Source organism: Pocillopora damicornis, chromosome 2, assembly GCF_964200805.1.
Source record: "Pocillopora damicornis chromosome 2, jaPocDami1.2, whole genome shotgun sequence".
Classification (NCBI taxonomy): domain Eukaryota; kingdom Metazoa; phylum Cnidaria; class Anthozoa; order Scleractinia; family Pocilloporidae; genus Pocillopora; species Pocillopora damicornis.
Window position 1 is genome coordinate 8,348,328 of NC_142671.1, and position 23,490 is coordinate 8,371,817.

Here is a 23,490-nt window from a genome sequence, read left to right on the forward strand (position 1 = left end):
GAGATTTTTCTTCTCAATTTTCGCATTCAAATGGACGGTGAAAAAGAAAAAAAAACATTCCGCTCCACAAAACAACAAACAAAAAACGGAGGAACCAGAGTTTAACCACGTTAATATTTGAGCTTAATATTTAACTACAGAACTAAAGTGATTCATCAAACTCCGCTGCACGCGTTCCACACTTACGTTGAGCTCACTGCTACTTTCATCCGATATTAAATTTGGAAGTTCAAGCTGCCATTGCCCTTCCGTCACAATTGCAAAATTTTCGCATTTGCCCGTAGGCGATTTCGCCAGGCGAAATAACTTTAACGAAAATCCGCCAATTCCATATTGATGTGCCTGCTCCTTTAGTCCTAAAAACTCCGCAAGGTGTTTTTTTAGTTCAGATACTCCTCTATGAGCTTCTTTGTCTACTGGGACCCTGCTTCGATGACGTTCGATGGCGACTTCTTCACCTTTTCGAAAAAAACTCACGATGACTTTAGCAATCCCAGTCATGACCCGACCGCATGAACAAACAACGAGCAATAAAAAGTCAACAGCAGGGCGTCTCGTCGGCTCGATTGTGAGCCGCTGTTCTAGAAATGAGCCCACGCTGCTCACCGAAAAGAAGGATCCCGTGGATTTAAAGTAATTTGAAGACAAGAAATTCTATAATTCGGCTAAATTTGGAATTAATGTGGTTACGTCGGGTGAAGAAGGATTTTCTGAGCTAGAAATCATCAAAATGCTGTTCTTTCTGAATACAAACATCCCTATCACGTCTGACCATGTCGGTTGTCGGTTGTCGGTTGTCGGTTAGAATTTATTTGTCGCTAGTCGGTAATTTTTTCCCCGTTTCGTCGGTAGTCAGTAATTTTTTACGCCCTTTGTCGCTAGTCGGTTAACCCCATTCACACCCTCTTGCAAGTTGACCGTACGCTCAAAGAAATTTCAAAAAAGAAGCTTTCAAGGATATTCGTGCTGCGCCAGGAATCAAACTCGTGCTACCGGATAGTGCTTGGTTGCTGCTACCAACTGAGAGACGGAGGGCTAATTTTAATGGACTCTTCAATATCGTAAAAGGATTCTGATGTCAATTGATTCAAATAAATTGCACTCATTCATAATTACCAGTTCCTCGATTTCTTTTTATCTGTGCAACTATGGGGAAATGGATTGCCATGTATTCTCTACATTCCATTTGGAAATTGACCAGGTATCATTTTCCTTCAAGCCTGACAATGAACAACTGAATAATTCTTGAAATAAGTATTGGAGTAATGAGTAGAAGCAAGAACGTCAGTCATACCCTCACAAGCGGGTAGTGAACGAATAGATGCAGCTTTTAGAGGCGATCTTAACTGAGAATAAGCTGGTCTACCTATTGTTGAAGAGAGTATAGATTGCTTTAATCTGGACTTCTGAAGCTTTTTTTTTTTTAAACCCAACTATAGGGGTGTAAACGACAACGAGCTCCATACGTTACAGGAGGGAATATTCGACAACCTGACCAACTTAACTGGATTGTAAGTGTATACCAACTGATTAATTGATTGATGAACGAGAGTAAGCGTCTTTTAGATGTTACATGCGTGTTTACTAGTATTAAAAGATTAAGTATTTATAGGAATCATGAATGCAGATTTCTACTTTGACATAAAAATCGTGATCGTGATAGCAGTACGATGCTATATGAACCATGATCCAGCTTTGCAGATCAAAAGTTATGATCAGGGTACATTGTGAGCTCCTGTGAAATAAAAGCAATAAACTTTGAGTAACCGAAAACTTTCCATAACTACGGCGATCAGTTTTTTGTTTCAATTGGCAGACGTACTGCCTAGATACATTTGCGACGTCGGAGAATACAAACGGGCGAGATGTATGGAAAACCTTACATAATATTCGTAGTCCACAAGTATCATGTAACTACAATTACACTAACTTAACTGAGCCGATGTACTTTTTCCTATTGGGTGATAACTCATCCTCTCCAATTTTTTATATCTCCAATAAATTTTTACATCTGAGGCCGGAAATCTGACTAAGAGATCGTTAACTATGTGATCAAAACGGCAGAACAGAAATTGATAGCGCCCAATGATCGGACAACTTAGTCGCGTAAAAAATGATTTTCAAAGGAGGTAAATATTCGAGAAAATTGAATTAAAATCACTGAAAAATAAAAAATATCTGCGGAAAGTTTTTAAGCGTTACAAAGGAATTCTTTTCTCATTTTTAAATGCGCTGCTTATGAGCTGTATTTGTCATGCTGCTACTCTGAGTGTTCTCTTTTCGCAAAATAAAGATCTTCATTTCGAAAAATAAAGCTTTTTATTTTGCAAATTATAGATTTCCAATTCGTTTCCGTCATGTTTCGTTTCGAAAATTACAGTAGGCCCCCGCTACGTAAGAATCAGGAAGAAAAAAAAAGCAACAATTAAGTGATAACATGAAAACAACTGAGGCGAGGCTGCATGCAGACGATGGACAAGAACTTTGAAATGTTAAAGAAGGCGTACGTCTAAGCATCTAACAACGTTTTGTGGTCTTTTCCAGAAGCGGCTTGTTTTATTTGCTTCATTGCTGTAGTGCATAAAAGGAACAGTTCTGCCTTTTTTCTTTCCTTTGCCACCATCACTTAACTGATATCCTCCATCCCACAAATTACTTTTCTCTCTTCCACATTGAATTTCCAGAAAGTTTGGCTTATTTTCACTAGCACGACACTTTATTTTCTTTACCGATGAGAGCGACTTCCTACTTAGCCTCGTTCTCGCGACGTAATTTCGGCATCAGATTTTTTTAATATCGTGAGAACACTGGGAATTGCGGAAATGGCTCATTTCAAGCAAATTCGTTGAGCATCGCGTTCAATTCAAGATGTTAGCGGACCGGCCCTCTATCGCAGAAGGATTCCCAACCTCATTGTCACGAGTGACAATTAACACAATGAAAAACTGTCGAATACCTGTGGAAAAATACTTCCTGGCTGGTCGTCTCGGCCAAGGCTAGGCTAGTCAGAGTCCCGTTAACCAATTTAAGATTATTTAGTTTGTTGGACTGGTGGAGTTAACTAGCTTAAGAAACTCGTGCAAACGGAGGCACCGGGAAATGGTACAGTTACACCTTTTTTTTCTTTCCTTTGCCGCCATTACTTAGTTGATAGCCTCTCTCTCACTAATTATTACTCACTCCATTAGGTTAAATTTCGTAAAAACTTTCGCTCATTTTCACCAACACAGCACTTTATTTTTTCTAACGATGAGAGCGACTTCGCTCTTGGCCTCGTTCTTGAGACGTAATTTCGGCACCAGATTTTTAAACCGCGAGAACAATTGGGACTGCGGAAATAGCATATTACAAGAAAATTGGTTGAGCATCGCGTTCAATTCAAGATGTTAGAGGACTGGCCCTCTATCGCAGAAGGATTCCTAACCTCATTTTCAAGAGTTACAATTTATACAAGGAAAAACTGTCGAATATCTGTGAAAAAATACTTCCTGGCTGGTCTTCTCGGCCAAGCTTAGGCTAATCAGAGTCCCGTTAACGAATTGAAGGTTGTTTGATTTGTTGGACTGATAGAGTTAACTAACTTAAGAAACTCGTGCAAACGGAGGCACCGGGAGTTTGATCAAAAACTTTCATTCCCTCTCTGCTCAACGACTCTAAATGGCTCTTCGTCTGAAAGACTGAGTCTTTTTGTCAAATTTAGCCCTCAGTACACGCTCTTAAATATCCTATTAGTATAGGTATGTTTGGGCTTACGCGAAAACTGACCTTGGCAGAGTGAACATATTTTTAGAACGCTAACTCAAATAATTTCACTAGACATTCGAAATGAACAACAAAGTACTTCAATAACAACTAAAACTTCGAGAACTGAAACCCTAGAGAGAACTTCCCGATGGGGACCTTAGGCAAGGTCAAGGACTAACCTAAACATGACCAGCGATGACGATTATTGTACGAGAATTAACCCCTATTTCAACTGTCAAAGACACATCACTAAAAAGGTAAAAATGAATGTGTGGTCTTGCGGCACAGAAAAAACCAAAAACGGGACTCGCACAAGGATTTAAAGATCATCTAACAGGCCTAAACAATTCCCAAATACTTAGTGGGAACATTCCCGATTTTAGTAGTTCCCGAAGACCTCTAATTTTTAGTAATTCATAGCAAGTTCATTAGAGCCAGTATCCGGGATACTGGCTGAGCAGATGTATTATAACTTGTAGAGTGCTTTAAAATGGGTGAACGCTGCCCTGTCAACAAATATACTCAATAGCCATTATTTATCACAGGCAGTTAGATTTCAAACAGTTAAATAACTATCACCAAACGTTTTTGATAATTTGACTCATCTATAGTACTTGCGAGTAGCACACTCTATATTCTTAACAATGCGGATATTTAAGATTGAATTGACCTGCAAACGTTCTCTCAATTATCTATCAGGGGTAGTTGATATATAATTATTTTTTATAATGACTTGGCTGGGTATCACCTAAGCTTACGTCGCTCTAGTGCTGAACTTTTAACGTAAATACTAACCTACCAAAAACTATCCATTATTGCAATGATTAAGCTTTTGTTTCGATTCGCAGACGTACAGCTAAAATTCATCTGTTATGTTGGCGAAGTGCATTAAATTAAAAATTTATTCAGCATAATATTTATAGTCTCACTCTGTAAAGGTAATCGCATAGGGCCGAGCAGAATGAAAGATTAATATTACAGTAGTTTTCAGAAGGTACAGAAATTGCCCGAGCCTTGCAGCGACTTCGTCAACTTCTGAAAACACTAGTTACATCGATCCTAATGTTTTAACGATGAAACGTGCGATTGCTCCTTTATAATAATTATAAAGGGCAAAGTTTCATTTCAGTTAGGTCTAAAATGGACACTGTTGCGCAAGTACGTGGGGAGCCATTTCAGTGTTCAGTTAGCGGCAATGAACTGTAAAACTCACGAATCAGCTGAATGAAATCTTATTTTTTTTCAGCAACGCCAAAATTTTTTAAAATTTTTTTTAGCAACGCCTTGCTAAAAACATTCGTAAATTCTGACATTCATAACTATTCTACAAGGCAAAACAAGGCAGAACGGTAGATCAAAGGTTCGAACAGTAGATTAAAGGTTCATCGAAGTAAAGAGGTCATCAGAAAAGGGTTCATGAAAAGGGTCCTCTAAGAAAAATAAACTGAATTACGAAATTTTCGATTGTCGGCGGATTCTCGGTATTTACGGCCAATAGCTCTCACGGTAATTTAAGTTTTAATATATTGTAATCAGAATTGTTCTTCGATACATGGCCCCTATGGATATCAGCTTTGGAACTGAAAGGGCTGTCCTGTCTAAATTAAGTTTTACTTTACCTACTTCTAAGCTCCAAATGAGCTGCAATAAGCTGAATTTACGATGCTACTAAGGCGTTGGGGTTTTAGACTAAGATTGGATTGCTTCATAACAGAAAACAAAGAGTGTTATTTGTGTTTTTGACAATCGTCCCAATCAAACCACAGGTATATCTACAACAACAATCTAAGCAGTCTTCATCCAGGAATATTTAGGACCTTAAAGTACTTGGAAAGTTTGTGAGTGGTTGTGTTTTTTTTCTTACTTTTTAACAGTAGAAATTATTTGGTAAAGTTTCTGGTCACGCACACTTTTATTTGAAAATAAATTGTCTTATTTGCAATTTACTATGTAAGGGCTCCTTTCGATTTTGATATTTATTGATATGATTGCTAAGTTCATTGGGACAGTTTGGTCCATGTAAGAGTTGCTGGGGTCAAGGATTTGTTAACAACTATACGCTATACCGCTCTCTCTCTGAGGAACAATTATCTTGAAGAGGCTTGGGAACAATCTGAATAAAAGACTTTTTAGTTCACCATGCTGCCACAATGATCGGTAGCTACTTCAAGTATAGCGTTTACTTTGTTTCTTTTTCCCAAAGTTATCATAAACATTTCAAATTTTGATGGATAAATTAGTAACCAATTTAAAAATAACTATGTTTTCGTGGTTGTCGTCGTCGTATAGAGCCGGCGGTAAACCGGTATTTTTTAGTCAATGTAACAATGCATTTACTGAAAAGCTAATGGCACTGCGCTGCCACTTATCGTGACTCCCCCTGTCCATTTTCTTTAGATAAACAGATAGTGAAAAGTGTAGGCGCAAGAATTTGTACTATCATTTTTTGTTAGTGTTGGTGTTTCATAGTTTCGTGTTAGGTGTTTATTTTCTCGTCTTCCATTAGTGTCCTTTGTCAGTTACCAGTTTTGTACTTGTTATATTTATTTGCATATCGTATATATATTGGTTGCACGTAATTTATTTGGTTAGTTGTCTAGTTTGTGAAAATTACCGTTACATATCTAGCTCTGGGTTTCATGTTTTCGTCTTTGGGTTGGTCACATTCGTCTTGTAAGTATCCTTGTTTATCTCGCTTTGTCGTTTTCCAGTACTTTCACTCATACGATGTAAGTTATTTTATGCTCATTCGCGTGTTTGTAATTTTGTCATTTTCAGTTACCGTATTCAACAATGTGTCAAGTTTGTTCTAGTAAAGTTTGAAATACGTGTGATTAGCGTTTGCGAATATTTTATTTCTTTGGTTAGTCGAAACTGCTCAAGGGTACTGTCTGTAGAATAAGGAAATCATAAAATAATACAGTACTTTAGAATGCATTAAAATTAAAGAGGCCAGAAAAAACCAGAAAAGTCAAGGATCGCAAAGATTAGTGCAGGTCACCTGACGAATTAGAAAAATTAACACTAAACTGTTTTTTGGTTTCACAAACCAGGACAAAGCTCTGTAATTAACACAACAGTGCAAAATTTGAAACATCTTTCAGTAGAATAAGGCAAAGAAGGATCAGTAGAATAATAATAAAAACTTTGCTGGGCTAAAAAATTTGTAGTTTTTATCGTCTTTATAGATCAGCGTTTGGAAATGAACTGAAGATGTTACCAAAGGGAATATTCAACAACTTGAAAGATTTAAAAGGACTGTAAGAATAAAATAATTTAAGTTATATCATCAACATGCGAATTGCTCCTTTTCGACACTGCTAACCTAAGTTTAAAATTTATGACAGGGAACAAACATGGCTTTGCTTTCGTGTGCTAATAATTGCAATTAACATTAACAGATAAGAAGCCGTCGGAAGTTACTCATTTACGGATGTCTTTTTGATGGGAGTGTCTAGCATTTACCCCTCCCCCCCACACCTCAACCTCTTTGACGTCTGAAACCTTTTAAAATTCAATGATTTCTTTTCTAGCTCGAAGAAACACTTTAATAAGTGAAAAAAGTTGTAAAAAGTATCAAATGTAAGTCTGCATGGGAAAACGTTTTTAAAGGTGAACGCAGGGAACGGTAAAATGACACGATAGGCCGTCGTTTGGTGCCAAATGACACGGCGGGTTCTGAGCGGCGTGCATGTCCGATAGCATGAGGAAGACGAAATGCACCAAAGCCGGACACAAAATCCCCAAAAGCCAGCAGGCGTGAAAAAGGGGAACGGGTGACCTCGACCAAGGTAGTAGTGTCATCGTCAGAACTTCAGGCGTCCCATGTAAAACATGGTGTGCACATGATAAAAAGTAATTTTATCAAGGAAGGATCTGATTAGACATTAAACTGAAACAAGGTGCCAACATGACAACAATAATGAATTAAAAGAAAACGAAACCTAACAGTTTTACTTGGCGAGGGCTGAGCGTAGAATGCCTCACCCTATTGGCGACTGAAGGATACAAATTACGATCCCATCTCCGCGTCTCGCAACTATCTCCAGCTCCACGATGCGTACCGGTAAATCAGTGTTACTATATACCACACGAGTGAATGGTGCTTTTCGCACGCGCTGATTGGCTAACTCGGAGGTGAACTTGATCGCAGATACTTCTGGTATAACGTTTACGTTATTTCTCTTTCCCAAAGTTATCATAAACATTACAAATCTTAATCAAAAAATAATAACCAATTTACAAATAATAACCACGTCTTCGTCGCTGTCGTCGTCTAATAGAGCAGGTAAAGAACAGCTAGCTATATCATGATATTTTAGGAAATGTAACAATATATTTCTTGAAAAGCTAATGGCACTGCGCTGCCTTTTATCGTTACTCCCCCTGTCAATTTTCTTTAGATAAACAGATGGTTAAAATCTCTTCAGCAAATATTTCATTTCTTTGGCAGTCGAAATTGCTAAAGGGTATTGTGTGTAGAAGAAGGAAACCTTAAAAAATAATACCATACTTTATGAATGCAGCAAAAAACTAAAGAGGTCAGAAAAAAACAGAAAGATCAAGGATGGCAAAGATTAACGCAGGTCACACGACGAACTGGAAAAGTCTAGACTAAATCTTTTTTTTCGGTTTCACAAACCAGGACAAAGCTCTCTAATGAAAACAACAGTGCAAAATTTGAGACACATTTCAGTAGAATAGGTTGCAAACAGGCGGAATGTATGGAAAACCTTACATAATATTTATAGTCCTCAAGTATCATGTAAGTACGATTACCCTAACTTAACTAAAGCCATTTGCACTTTCCGACTGAGTTATCTCCTCCAATTTGAACAATAACTTGTGATAATTGTGGCCGGAAATCTGACTAAGATAAGAGATCGTTACCTATGTAATAAAAACTGCAGAACAGAAATTGATCGCGCCCAGTGATCGGAAAACTTAGTAGAGTAAAACAAATATGAGTTTCAAAGAGAGTAAATGTTCGAGAAAATATTGAATTAAAATCACTGACCTAGGAACTCTTTTCTCATTTTTAAACGTGCTGCTAATAAGCTGCCTTTGTCATGCAGCAACTTTTATGCAAAGTTAGACTCTATTTTATTTATCGTATTTCAGTTCGAACCTAAAACTTATAATTAATTTGCACCTACAGCTACTACTGAATTCTCTTTTTTGCCAAAGAAAACCAGCTGTTTGATGCTCTTTCAAACGTTTACCAAACTGACGTTTGGCCTGTCCGATGTTTTCGCTGTAATCATACAATTGGTTAATTGTGGCTCATGCCTGTATTTGGACACCTACAGTTTGATAAAACACCTAACCCTGGGCTTAGTGACAACACGTCCTCAGGCTCACACTCGTACATCGCAACCTAGTTCGGGTGATGCTTATCATTAAGAATTCAGTGAACAGTATGTTACAACTGCTGCGGCAAGAGCAACTAAGCATCCGTTTCTTACCACACTGCCAACTAAAATTGGTTTACCGGACTGCTTCATTCAAGGGCCTGAGAAACACAAACGGCTCCATAGGTTAGAGACGGTTGCAACTATGCAAGGTTAGACTCTAATTTCTTTATCGTATTTCAGTTCGAACCTACAACTTAATTTGGACCTACAGCTACTACTATTTTTTCTACTGCTACTGCTACTAAGGTCAACGATCTTCGATATTCGTTATCTTCATGAGCCCTCATCTCAAACGCAACCGATTGATCTAGACCGTTGAACTTTTGATCAGTTATTAAATCAGTTTAAATCTACCAAGAGGAGTTTGGATTATTGTCACCTCGCACCGCGCTACCCCTGTAGTTGTTGAGGATTTGAGTAAGCCGCAACCTCAACAAACCCTTAGCGTTACTTAATGGTTGTTTTTTGAGTTCTAAATAGCAGCTAATAAGGTGCCTCTGTAATGCTACTCAATCGTTGAATTTTTAAACTGTGATTGCGCTGAGTACATAAAGAAAGCCAGGTTTTGTCTTAAAAAAAAAACTTTGTTCAGAACACACCTGGCCGGGAAAGTCAGAGAGAGGCTACGCGAACAATTCCATTAACAACACACACTCAAAAGTGAAATTTGAAGGACATGAACATTTTAGTTAAACAAGCTGCCACATTGCTCGACAGATACGTTTCGTATGGCGTTTTTTGTTGTTTCTCTCTCATTATATAAGCATTTTAAATTTTAACCTTATTAAAAATTATTAAGTATTGTATAGTAAACTTATTATTTATCCTATGAGTGAGAGCTGATCAGTGTCATCAAAGAAAAGTAACATGTCGGTTGCTTTTTTTAGCCTTATGTAGGACTGAATTTACAGAGCGGTCTATTCATTGCGCACAATTAAATGAAAAGAATTAAACTTTGACCGATGGATGATAAATAACTGACGGTAGGATCCTTGCAAGTTGACCGTGCTTCTATAGAAATTTCAAAAAAGAAGCCTTGACAAATATTAGTGCAGCGACTGGAATCAAACTCGTGCTACCGAATAGTGCTTGGTCGCTACTACCGACTGAGAGACAGTTAGAGTCGAGAGCGTGGCAAATTTTAGTGAGATGGCCATTATCGTAAGGGAATCTGATGACAATTAATTCAAATAAATTGTACTTGTTCATGCTAACCTGTTTTTCAAGCCTGACAATAAACAACAGAGTAATCGTTGAAATAAGTATTGGAATAATGAGTAGAAGCAAGAACATTAATCGTAACTTAACATGCGGGTAATATCTGAATAGCTGCAGCTTTTAGAATCGATCACAACCAAGAAGAAGCTGGTCTACCCAATGTTGAAGAGAGAATAGACTGCTTTAATCTGGACTTCTGATTTTTTTCTTCTTTTCAACCCAACTATAGTGACGTCTCGAAGAATGAGCTCCAAACGTTGCCAGAGGGAATATTTGACAACCTGACCAGCTTAACTGAACTGTAAGTATATATCAACAGATTAATTGATAGATGCGAAAACAAGTATTTTGCATTTTTGTTTTGTTTTGTTTATTTTCTTCGCTTTTGTTATCAAAGGGCCAATAAGGTTGATTCACATTATTATCGAGTTGGCAGATCAGAGTTGGCGTAAAACCTTAATCATTTTCTTAGCAGCTAAATGTAACATGAACAATGCAATGAAATAAATTAGGTAGATATTTAATACAAAATTGTATTTCCCTTTATTCGTTGTAATCGTCATGAATGCTCTTACGTCTTACGTCTAAATTACCTTGAATGAGCTGTGCATAAATTAGGTAGAAACGCAATCGTGAGATCGACAAAACCAACGTGCTATACAGAAAGAAAGTATTGTATCATTAGAAAACAGTGGGTGAGCAGATCATAGGAAAAGATAAAACATGTAAAGTGCTTTCCAGTAGAAGGAAACTTTGTCCTGTTATAGCAAAATATGCTTCGTGCAAATCAGCTAGGAAAAAATGACGATACTGAGAGAAAATGGAAAAAGTTTCAATACCATATGTCATTGTCATTGGTAACCTGCCATCGACATCCTTTATCACATGTGGTTAAAGGGCAATCAGTTAAAAGAACTACCACCCAACATTTCTGATAAACTGACTCGGCTGCAGAAATTGTGGGTAGCACTCTTTGCCTCTACGAATAATGCAGTTATTCACAAGGCTGGATAAAATCAGAAACAGGGGCAATTCTAAATCTTTCCTTGATTGCAAACGAAAGCTAAAATCAACGAATATTTACGCGTGACCTTGTGGTCTAATCGTTATTATGGCTAATGTTTGGCGCGTTGGACCTGGGATAGAAAGGTGCGGGTTTGAGTTCTGGCAGAGACTCTCTCTTCTATTCTGCCTGGGAGCTGGATGTAAATTTCTTTATTTTAAAGATCATCGACATGATGGAAATTGAGGAATTAAAGGTGAACAGTGAGCTAAGCCAAATAAGAGATAGTTACGTCTGAGTCACAACTGTATACTTTAGTCCTGATCAGTTATGTTTTGTCCAACATCATGTTGGAGGAGCATGTACAACCACATACACTTGAAATGCCTCCCTCAACATTGTGTTTGATGGATTCTTAGGTTTGCTCTAAATCCAACATATTTATTCAACATTCTCCTTCTTCACGGGCAAAATTTTTGATGGCAATTGTGCATATATTGAAGTGTGAACACACGCAGAAGGTTTGGAGAGCACGAGAGAAGCGTTGCTCGAGGGGCAAAGGTCTTCCCTTGGGCGGCTACCACACAGGTATTTTTATGGAGAGTACTACCGATTTGGAAGACCCGGATGATCTAGTTTTTTTTTTTTTTTAACTCGCATGACCAACTGTTTGTAGTATTTTGTTAGAAGGAACTGGCAGCTAAACTGACGGTAAAGATGCAGGGACCCGAAGTGGTCGTGATAAAGGAATTAATATGGCAAGAATACCTTCAATTATTACTAGTCGATGAGAAGAAGTACGGAAACTTTCCACGGCAGGGTCTGTGGTAAAATTTTTATCTCCGGAAAAGCGGCTAAACTGTGGGATCGTTACAATCCAGATTTGCTTCCGACCCAAAATCTAGGTCATCAGTAATGCGTTTCTTTCGAAAAGCTTCAAGCCTATCTTGAAGTTGCCGCCAAGCGAGACGAGAGAGCCAGAGGTCGTGAGCTGAAACGTGTCGCAGGAGAACGTGAAAAGCAGCTACGGGAAGAAATCGAGTCCAAAAAACAAATAATTGATGAACCAGGAGTAAAGGTAAATGATCGACATTTCCTTCGATGTCGAATCAGCAGGGGCACCAAGCTCAGCAACACAGGCTTTGTTTTGCATTTGCTGAGGTCAAACTTTTCATTTCCACTTGCGTTGGCGCTGGCACCTCCGGTTTTTGAACGCAACTTCCAGAGAAGACTTCCGAGTTCTCAGAAAACTGAAGTCCCTCATTGAGATTCTCTATCGTTTCATCAAGGTCAGCTTGCATTTTCTTAGCGGATTTAAAGCTAATATCGCGGACACGAGAGTATTCCACCTTGTTTGTGGAACTGGGAAGTACCAAAGGGCACTTAAGTTGCATACAGGAAAGCTTTCTATCGACCTTTGTCCAGGCCTCAAGGTAAAATAGAACACTAGCTATGAGCAAACATGATTCGGTGAGGCCTGCCCTGCATCCCAAACAATCAGCGCAGTTTATTGTCCTATCCCTCGCGGTAATAATCCAAATTTGATTGTAGGCCTCAAGACTGCAGAAGGCTTTTTTGCGCATAATAGCTCGTCTTGAAAACAAAATAGCAGAGCAAGTGAGTCGATTCCACCGACGGTAAGCAATCAGGCTCGAAGCGTTTCCCACCTATCAAAACAGGATCGATTCTGATAGTCGAGATGTTCTTTAGATAACGCTCTCTGACTTTTAACGTAATCAAACAGAGGAATTTGGACGACATGGTCTGTATCAGACGAAGGAATGGCAATTTTTTCAGTAGACGCCATTCATTTAATTCTTTTCGAATTTCTGAACTATCAATTTGGACCGTGTTTGCATATAGTAATGACTGAAAGCTAGCTGTGACCGGTCACGTATCCAACCAAAACGAATGGAATTATAGCTTCGGTCAAATAAAACGCTTATAAATTTTGCTGTGGTCACTCACTTTTTTTGTTTTCACTCTAAATCTTTTCTTAAAACTTAAAACAAACTGAATTCACTGCTTCTTTCTATTGTCAAAACTGTTCTTTAACTCAAACCTGTGAGTTAAGGAACTGGTTAACTGGCTAGAACACAGGTTTAGGCATGGATGGATACTGCAGGTACGTTCTTGGGTAGCCAAGGATTACTGGATACTAGGACAAAGGTGGGTATGGGTGTAGCTGGAACTGCTGTACAGGTGGAGCACAGGTTAAGGCATGGATGGATACTGCAGGTACGTTCCCGGGTATCCAAGGATTACTGGATACTGGGAAAAAGGTGGTTATGAGGGTAGCTGGAACTGCTGTACAGCTGGTAAATCTGTTCTCCAATGAAGATGAGGAGTACCGCACTGAGGTAATTGACTTCCAGAAACACTGTTGGCGGCTATGACGTGTACAGCAGCTTGGGTCTCATATGTGGGATTGCCAAGTGTGTTGTACGTCAGAACTGTTGGTGGATGTCTCTGTCGTTTAGGCCTAGGTTCCAGTTCGGGACTGTCTGGTGGGCTGTTGTTATCCTGGGTTAGAGTATCTTGTCCATTTCCGCTTTATCACCAGACAGGTCATAATGTTGTTTAGCTCGTGTGCCTGCTTCACTGGACGTCTTTCCTGCTAATTTGTATGCCTCTGTCTTTGCTTTTCGCCACTTTTCGGCATATTATGAGTGGTTCACGAGGTTGGTTTCATCTTCGGTTCCAAAAATTAAGTCTACCGGTAAACGGGGGTGGCAACCGAAGGGGAGGAAGAACGGTGAGTAGCCAGTTGATTCGTGTTTCGTGCAGTTATAAGCGTGTACCACATGGTTCAAGTGTTCTGCCCAACGTGATTTCTGGGTCTCTGGCAAGATACGGAGCATTCACAAAAGTGTCCGGTTGAAGCGCTCAACTTGACCGTTCCCTTGGGGGTGATGTGGGGTAGTATGAGAATGTTCCACGCCGCATAGCTCGAGCTCCCGATGGAGGCAATTTTCAAATTCTCCCCCTTGATCATATATCAAAAAACGAAGACCTGAAAACATATTTAGTTAGCTTTGTAGATTAGAGAGTGTTCTCTCGCGCAACATACATGCCTAATATTATTCATGCCAACTAATTGGCAATTTTTACCGAGGACTTTCTTCAAATCTTTTACGAATTTGCATTTGTCGAGTTTTATGGCACCCATCGCCATCTTTCTCTCTCAGTGATACAATGACTCATAAACAAATTACTCGTAAAGAAATTACCATGCAGGATGTTTCTTTAGTATTTCCTACAACATTCACTTTCTACGCCGGTTTTTTTTATAATTTAAATGGATATTTGGACATCGTATTACAAAGACAGGAAAGCTAAAATGAGGATTCAAATTTAGGATGGTAGAAGCTTATTTCCACATAAATTAACTGCAGGTGGTTACACGCCAACAAACTGCAAAGCCTTCCTTCTACGATATTTGGTAACCTTACCTCCCTGAGAAAGCTGTAAGTACCTATAACTCGCAATTTTCAGTTGAAAACTTTTTCATCAATGCTAATGTTCTCATGCAAACGTCTCATAAAGATCTAAACGATCTGTGCTTACCAAGAATATGATAACACTTTTTTCGCTATTATGAATTCTAAAGGTCAGAGAACTGATATATCCGAACTAATTTTCCAATTCTTTATTGTGCACCTTAAAACTTAACCATTTGAGGTATGGGGTAACTTTTAAAAAATATTTTACAGGTTCTTGTCCCTTAACCAGCTCAGTCAACTGCCACCGATTATTTTCAAAGAAAATAAAAACCTGGAGTGGCTGTAAGTAGAGAACGAATTACTCTTCATAGTTACTGAAGCTGTATAGTACTCAACAGCGATCGATATATTAGACCGGAGGTGAATATAAAAAAAGGTCCTAGATTCAGACAATCATTCCATATAGATTTTCTTTATTTTTTCCTCTCTTCTAAGTAAGGAAAAGTGCGTCAGTCAGTGCTTGAACGACTAAAGCTGAGTTCACTCGATTTACGGGGAACTTATTTTCCTCTAGATATCCCGGCAAAGAAGTTTGAATTTTTTCGTGATTTACATTGACCTGTTTATTTCCCTCTTGATTACTTCCAGCTAGTTTCACGTTGGGTTAGTTAGCAGTTAGCGCTAATAGTCCTTGCGGCCCTGCGACCTTTTTATTAAAAACATAGGACAAAAATCCCCATATAAGGGCTGTAGCGACCACTTGAGTAAGGCCAAAAAGCCGTGCGGCCCCGGGAGGTGCGAATGCAGAAGAAATCAAGAGAAAGAAAGAGTGAAGGTCTTACGTGCGTCGCCTATAGATATCTACGCTACATCAGTTCCTAACTAAAGTCAGAGACAAGGACAAGCCAGAAAACAGACAGGGAGCTTTTATAAGATCAACTGCTCATACTGCAAATATTCTTTATCGGAAAAACTTCAAAAACAACCGCATGACTGGACACAAACGAGAGGCAATAATCGGTGACGTCAAAATTCACATCGCTGAACATTATTCACTCTATGAAAACACTATCAACTGGGACTCTACGTAATTCCTGACCTACAGCTCCAACTACTTACGACGACAGATTCTGGCCAGCAAATCTATCGCTCTGACGAAGGGCTAACGCTCGAAACGTCAGCTTTTTTACCCTTTACGGTGGCTATTATAAAATTTTATAATTTACGTTTTCAACCCAGTTGTTAACACTAAATTACTTGCTACATTAGAACAGACTTCCCTCAACAGATGCCTAAAACTGCCAATATCATACAAACGTCTTATTCACGGTATTTGCAGACAAATAGAACCGAAGAGAACGACCTTTAACGACGGATCGACGGATCGGGACCGACCAACTACGACCGACTAACGGGTACTCGAGTCTTGCAGACAATAACACCATGGGAAAACTGACCAATCAGTATGCAGGAACCGGACTATAAACAGCTCGACTGACAACAACTCTTCACTAGTCTCTAATGAAGACTTCTGCTGAGGTTGTGCAAGCGTCATTCACCACTTCCCTCACCCGGACGATCAGAATACATAATCAAATGTTACTCACAGGTTTAAGACATTTATGGTACCATTATTTTTTGGTTTTCTGTTTTATTTCTATGAACAATGCAGAGAGTTGTCCGACAACTATCTCAACGAATTAACTGATAACCTGTTTCGAGGAATGAAGAATTTAACAAGGCTGTAAGTGAGACCTTTTTAAGATTCTAATAACGTTATGATTAAAGGAACTTTCTGGCATGGGATTTAAACTTGTAAAAGCAAATCCTGACGACTGACGTTAACGATTTTTCACCGCAGGGCAAGAAGACTAATAGGGAAATTACAATTTACGACAAGCCAGCTTGCAAAGGCTGTTCTATGATCAGACTTTTATGCTTCTCATTAATCATTCCAAATGATGGTAAAGGCTGCAAACCAGCTTGTTAAATCATCTATAACCTTTACCCAATTTTTTTTTTAAGTCTTTCTGTCGTTATCCTCTGTTAGTCCATTCTTAACCTTTATCTAGATTGTTTTTTCTATTTTTATACTGTCTTTCCGCATATCTCTCTCTCCGTTTTCCCCGCTTCTCGTTTCAGTGTGTTTATCTGTCTGGATATCCATTGATTCTCTTGCCACTCTTATAGGTGGTTGGGTAACAACAAACTGAAGAAGCTAACCCCAGAACTGTTCACAGATTTAATCAGTTTAGATGACCTGTGAGTGAATGCTTTGAAGATTAAATCTAAAAGCCCTTTGATCTTATATTTCTACCTCCTGAAAAGTCGTAATTTGTCAAGTTAGACTGACTGAAAATGGAAAGGGGAAATAAAATTGTTATTCTTAAATAACACCATGAACAAATATGTACACTGCAAATATTGTAACATGCCATTCTGACTTAAGAAAAAGGCTTAGTTTTTCGGTTTTATTTCCTTAAAATTTGGAAAAAATCATGATGAAATATGCATTAAAGCAAATCAATCTACACTCAGATGTTAGGAAACTATCAATCTATTTAGTGCAGTGAAGGGGGAGGGGGGAAGCGTGAGCCTCTGAAGCCCTCCCCCCTCTACCTCTTGAAACCCTGTTGCAAACGTAAAAGAGCCCAGTGCCCAGTTTGAATATCATCAACAACGTATTTACTAACAGTAACTTTGGAGGCTGGCAGGTCAAGTTTCGCTACCTTCTTAGCCATAACGAGCATAGGTTTTCTTTTTGCCTCTTAACTTATCAATTCCTAAACGTATCCAGGTCAAAGCAATGACCAAAAGTAATGCAAACGTCTGCTTTCTAGCTTGGCCTCGAAAGTAATCAGTCTTACCCATTAGACAAAGAGCACTTGGTTTCACTATTCCCCGGGCTAAGCAGGGTCTGTTTCTGTTGCGATTCATGAAATAAACGATTGCTTTCAGGGATCTGTCGAACAACGAAATTAAAATTCTGCCCCAAGGACTTTTCCAAGGTTTAAAGAAGCTTGAACATCTGTAAGTGATGAATTACATCTAAGAATTCCTTAGTTTTGGAGAACGATTTAAACATCCCTCCTTCAAATATATAACTCAGAAGTGCTAAATCTTAATTAATAATGTTGATGTCACTCACCTTTCCAACCAACAATTTTCTAAATAAGCTACAAGGCAAGCGCTTTCATTAACAGGGGGACCAGCATTGGGGAAAAAAAAGATAATTAAAAGAAATGTTCAAAAATATAAATTTCAACAAAGAACATGCAAGAAGAATAAAGATTTGCTGGTGTTATTAGATACTACCTAAGTTCTAATAAATGTATATGAAACCTTAAGTTCATCAAGACTTAAAATTCAAATATCAAGAGAAACAAATTGATGAAGAAAACTGCTAAAAAAGAACAAATCAAATATAAAGTAGTTTCTAATGCACAAAATTTTGAAACAAAAATTCTAAATTTACCATTTAGTTTAATTATTTCTTCGTTCATTCATTCATTTAGCTGTTGCTCTCTCACTTTCTTATTTATTTATTTATTAATTTATTCATCCTTTCACTTGCTTAGTTCAAATACAACCTTTCTGATAAAAACTAATACCGTTGGTAATTATATTTTTGTAAAGGTTAAAGCAGAGGTTTTTGTTGTCGATTAAGGTGATTCCTCAAAGAAAAAAAGTAACCGAACATACAAGTAATTTTTTAAACTTCCTTAAACGTTCCTTACCAATGTCTCTTTCGAAATTACAATAAAAGGGATAGGTCACCATGCTTGTTTTGGATGATAAGCCAAACTTACCCGACTTATACCTGTATTGGTACTAATCACGCGCGTCATTTCATCGGTTAACGGTACGTTTTTCTGCACTGGGTTTTTAAAGTAACACATGTAAAAAAAATCTTGATTGGTAGAAAGTGTCCAGCGCATGGCACAATTGATATGTAATTTCGGGAAAATCACGCAAATTTAAACATGTTCCTCGAGTCGTTCCTTTCAAGGTTATAATTTGCATCCTCGAGTAATGGGCTTCGTGCACGCTTTTGGCCTTATCTTTTTTTTCTTAAGGGATAATTTTTTTTAATTTGCCCAATTTAAAGTGGAAAAATTTTGCACCAAAATTATGCAAAAAAAAAAAAAAAAAAAAAATATATATATATATATATATATATATATATATATATATAGGTCACCGTGCTCGTTCAAGAGCTAAAGACCATCGTACCTCTTTTCCTGATCCATAGATTGAAAAACAATACCGTGTGGGCGCTCATTCCTCTGATTACGTGATTTTTATGCGCAATACAGGATGCACAGTGCAAAACTGAGGAATAACCTCAGGCAAAGTGTTAAAGCAAATTTAAGCAATCGCATTTGATTGGAAGAAGCAAGTATCGGAAGTAGCTATGTAATCAATAAGGAACAGGTTAGTCCTCGATCCTCCTGAAACGGTTGATAGCGAAACTAGACTTAACTTTCAACTTGGTATCTAGTTTCTTTTACGCTATCCCTGTTTTCCATAGGATTTTGTCAGGCAATCAACTCGAGGAACTACCCGGAAATATTTTTGCCAACCTCTCCAAGCTGTTAAATATGTAAGTCATCAAGCACTACACCCAATGTCCCATGAATAGTGTTTTCGCCGACGTCACAAAATGTATTTTTGAAGAGATATACTATGTTTCACAGTGCTCCAAAGCTTTCTTCGTCGCATTTTCATTGACTTATTATATGCCACAGAAAACTGGACAAGAACAAGCTTAAGAGCCTCCCCAGGGATTTGCTTCGTACTCTGGTCAACTTAAACGGGCTGTAAGTTTTGTGATTGGGTTCAAAGATATCACTTACTTTAATAATGACATATTGTTATCCGCGAAAGCATTATCGAACCTAAATAAGTCCTCTAATTTAAAAATATGAATAGTAAAACTATTCCTTGGATTCAGTTTCTATATGAAAGTGGATCCATTTTTTAATCTCGCTATCGCGCGCTGTCTTTGATTGAAAGAACGTGTTCTAACAGAGTACAAAACACGGAGCTGAGCTAAAGCTGTCACGCTATCTGCCAATGTTTACTATTTTTTTGTAAACATGCCATGCGCCGTGATTGATGTTATTAAAAAACGTGAGCAGAGACGAAAATCCTCAAAGAGAAAATGAAATGGGCAGTCCGAGTTTCGAAGGTTTTTACTCCCAGTGAGATTGTGAGCTTTCTTACGGCAATAAAAATCAACCATAGATAACACTCGTATAGCATATATAGTTTCGTGTTCAAAAACAAAATAGAAACAAGCAGGAATCATGAAAAACATAACCAAACTGGCATAACTGTTAAAATTCAAGTAAATCATGACGGTGTCAGAGGGACTGCGATCATGATGAGGTCAATCGCGGCTAACTGTAAATTCGGCTGTCGTTCATTCAGTAAACATCCAACTTCAGCAGTTTGTTTTATAGTTGCCATATGAAAAAAAGTTTGCGTGTCTTTATGAGCCACAATTAGATCGGATTTAAATGCACATTTCACTTTAAGATTCTGTTATAAGACTGAAAAACTTCTGGAAACAGTGTTAAATTCGACCTGCCGAACGTACTATTTCAGTTTGTGAACTAATACAGATTGTGCACTTTGATGATTGTAAACTTTGATTGTTTGACATTCATTTTTGACAGCTTTGGTCTTATTCAACCAATCAGATCATTTGAACCATTCTAACAAGGATTCTGAAACTTTATTGATTTGGCTTATTCTAACTTGATTCATGAGAGTATAGAACATGCTAACGGCGCTTTTGCTTGCTTCTAAAACTACAATTTGTTTTGAAAATAGTAAGTAATGCGTGGGAAATTTGACGGATTCTTTGTTATAAAAAAAATAAAGACAACTCCATCAAGGGCGTGGCAAAACTGAATTGCTCCCATTTGTACTAAATAATATCGTTGGAATATGCTACTTTGAAAACAGTCTAAGGGATAACGCGGGTGAAAAACTAATCAAGACGACGGGGAGTTGTCTGTGATACTACTATCACACTATCAGCTGACTCTAGATCCACGATATCTTATTTGCCTCTGTAGCTCGATATACCAGGGTTTACTTTGAATAACTGTTGTAATCCGCAAGTTTTGTGCCTGTTCATGCTCTGTAACTATTACTTTGTAGCTGCCATTTAGTTTCCCTTTTGATGCATGTGTTTACATCTCGTACCCGTGGTGCAAAGTCATGCCTCTAACAGATAAACATTTATTCGTTTGCCTAGCCAGTCCAATAGAAAAATTTGGGCATTTATCTAAAACATAATTTACATTTAAGGTATCTGTCCGAAAATAACATCGAGAATTTACCCAAAGGGATTTTCAGCGGCACGAGAAAACTTCAGGTTCTGTAAGTACAACATTTGCAAAAATCACCCGATGGATTTTTCTTTTTTTTTATGGTTAAGAAGCACTCCATATCATCCGATGCCATATCATACTATAACATTACCAACCACACCACATGTAGATTACTGAGGATCACATAAACCATCTCACGGTCACACTTTTCCCCATTGAATCACAGCACATCATATCATTTTGAAACCTTCAATACTGCTCATACTTTATAATTTCTGAAACCCTAAACGAAAGACATACCTTACTATCTCAAGAAGCACTCCATATCATACGATGCTATACGATGCCAAATCATACTTTGACATTGCAGACCACACTACATGTAGATTACCAAGGACCACATAAACCATCTCATATCCACACTTTTCCGCATTGAATTACAGCACATCGCATCATTTTGAAACCTACAACATTGCTCAAACTTTATAATTTCTGAAACCCTCAACAAAAGACACACCTTACTATCTCATACAGTACCACAAGTCATCATAAAAAAGAACACTATAACACATCGCATCACATCGCATCACACTTTACTATGTCATACTACCCCACAGCACACCACACCATGAGAAGGAACACTGCAACACATCACATCACATTTTATTATGTCATGCCACACCACAGCACACCATATCATGAGAAGGAACACTACAACACATCACATCACACTTTATCATGTCATACCACACCGCACCACAACACACCATATCATGAAAATGAACACCGCGGCACACCACATCACGAGAGGGAACACCGCAACACATCACATCACACTTTGCCATGTCATATCCCACCACGGCACTCCATATCATGAGAAGGAACACGGCAATACATCACATCACACTTTACCAAGTCATACCACACCACAGCACACCAAATCATGATAAGGAACACTGCAACACATCACATCACACCTTATCATGTCATACCACACCACAGCTTTCCATATCATGAGAAGGAACACCGCAACACGTCATATCTTACTTTATCATGTCATACCACACCACAGCACACCATATCATGAAAACGCACACTGCAGCACATCATACCACACTTTTCCATGTCATATAACACCAGAGCACACTGTATCATCAAAAAGAACACCATGGCTCATCACATCACACTTTACCATGTCATACTGCACCACACAATACCTCAACATTCCAGTCATACCCTGCAAAACCACTCTTTATTAATTTACATCATAACATATGATCCACAAAACATCACACCACATAAGACTTTCCCGTGAGCAGTTGCCTTTACCTCATATTATGGTGGATATTACAGCTGTGACTTTTTACTTCCTAACGCCGATTTTTTTTTCTCCGCAGCACTATTTCTGATAACAAGATTCCTGGTGTCACCAACGAAAACTTTAAGGACCTTCCAAATTTGGTTATTTTGTGAGCATATACCCACTGATGAATTCATCATTAGACCACCACATTATATCTTAAAGCCCACTGGATCCTACTGGGCTTACTAAAAATGAAAATTGGTTTATAACAATGACTCCCTGTAAATAAACACACTTTTAAATTGAAAATCATGAAATAGGAACATGATGTTCTAGCGCTAGCTTTATATATTTTGCATCAAAACTACAGAGAAACCGTATTTACTCTGTTTATTTGTTGTCGTTTAACTTACAAGAGGATCCTGAAAAGACTTTTTTAACCCTTTAACTCCAACGAGTGACCAAGAAAGCATTTCTCCCTACAATATTAATACAATATCAAAGAGAAAAGTGATGAGAATAGGGAACACATCAGTTAGGGGATTATTTGTTGATCCTGCACCAAATTCTCCAAACTAACAATAGAATGACTGAATGGAAGGCAGAATGATTAAAGTGATCTTGGGAATGAAAGAGTTAACGACTAAACTGCTTGAATTCTAGCGAATTTTATCCTACTGCAGTTAATGTGTCGCTGGTACAATGGTACAGTAAAAAAAACTTAACTGGCTTATTTTTGAGAAAAGATTACAGGTATTTATTGCTAGCACAGAGCGAGAGGCACCTTTAAAGAAATCGGGATCGCCAGTTTACACAAACCTCATGGTTTGTTCCGAGATCGATTTAGACTGGAATCCGGAGACGTTGGGCTATAAAAAAGGATGAATCTTCACGGCGTTTAAACATAATTTAAACACGCAACAAGGGGGCACACGTTTTGACATCACGGTGTAGTTTCAATTTCTTATCCATACCTATTTATCGATGGTAGCCTTTTTTATTTTTAGGAATATGCAAAATA

The 23,490-nt window shown here is 38.1% G+C and overlaps 1 protein-coding gene across 1 annotated transcript in view; it reads left to right on the plus strand.

Moving 5' to 3' along the window:
- Positions 1 to 23,480: 23,480 nt before the first annotated feature.
- Positions 23,481 to 23,490, plus strand: part of LOC113670889 (G protein-coupled receptor GRL101-like) — an 8,195-nt gene continuing 8,185 nt past the window's right edge. Inside the window, exon 1 of the mRNA XM_089191471.1 lies at positions 23,481 to 23,490. This exon is cut by the window's right edge and continues 58 nt beyond it. Coding sequence (XP_089047597.1) covers positions 23,481 to 23,490 — 10 coding nt within the window.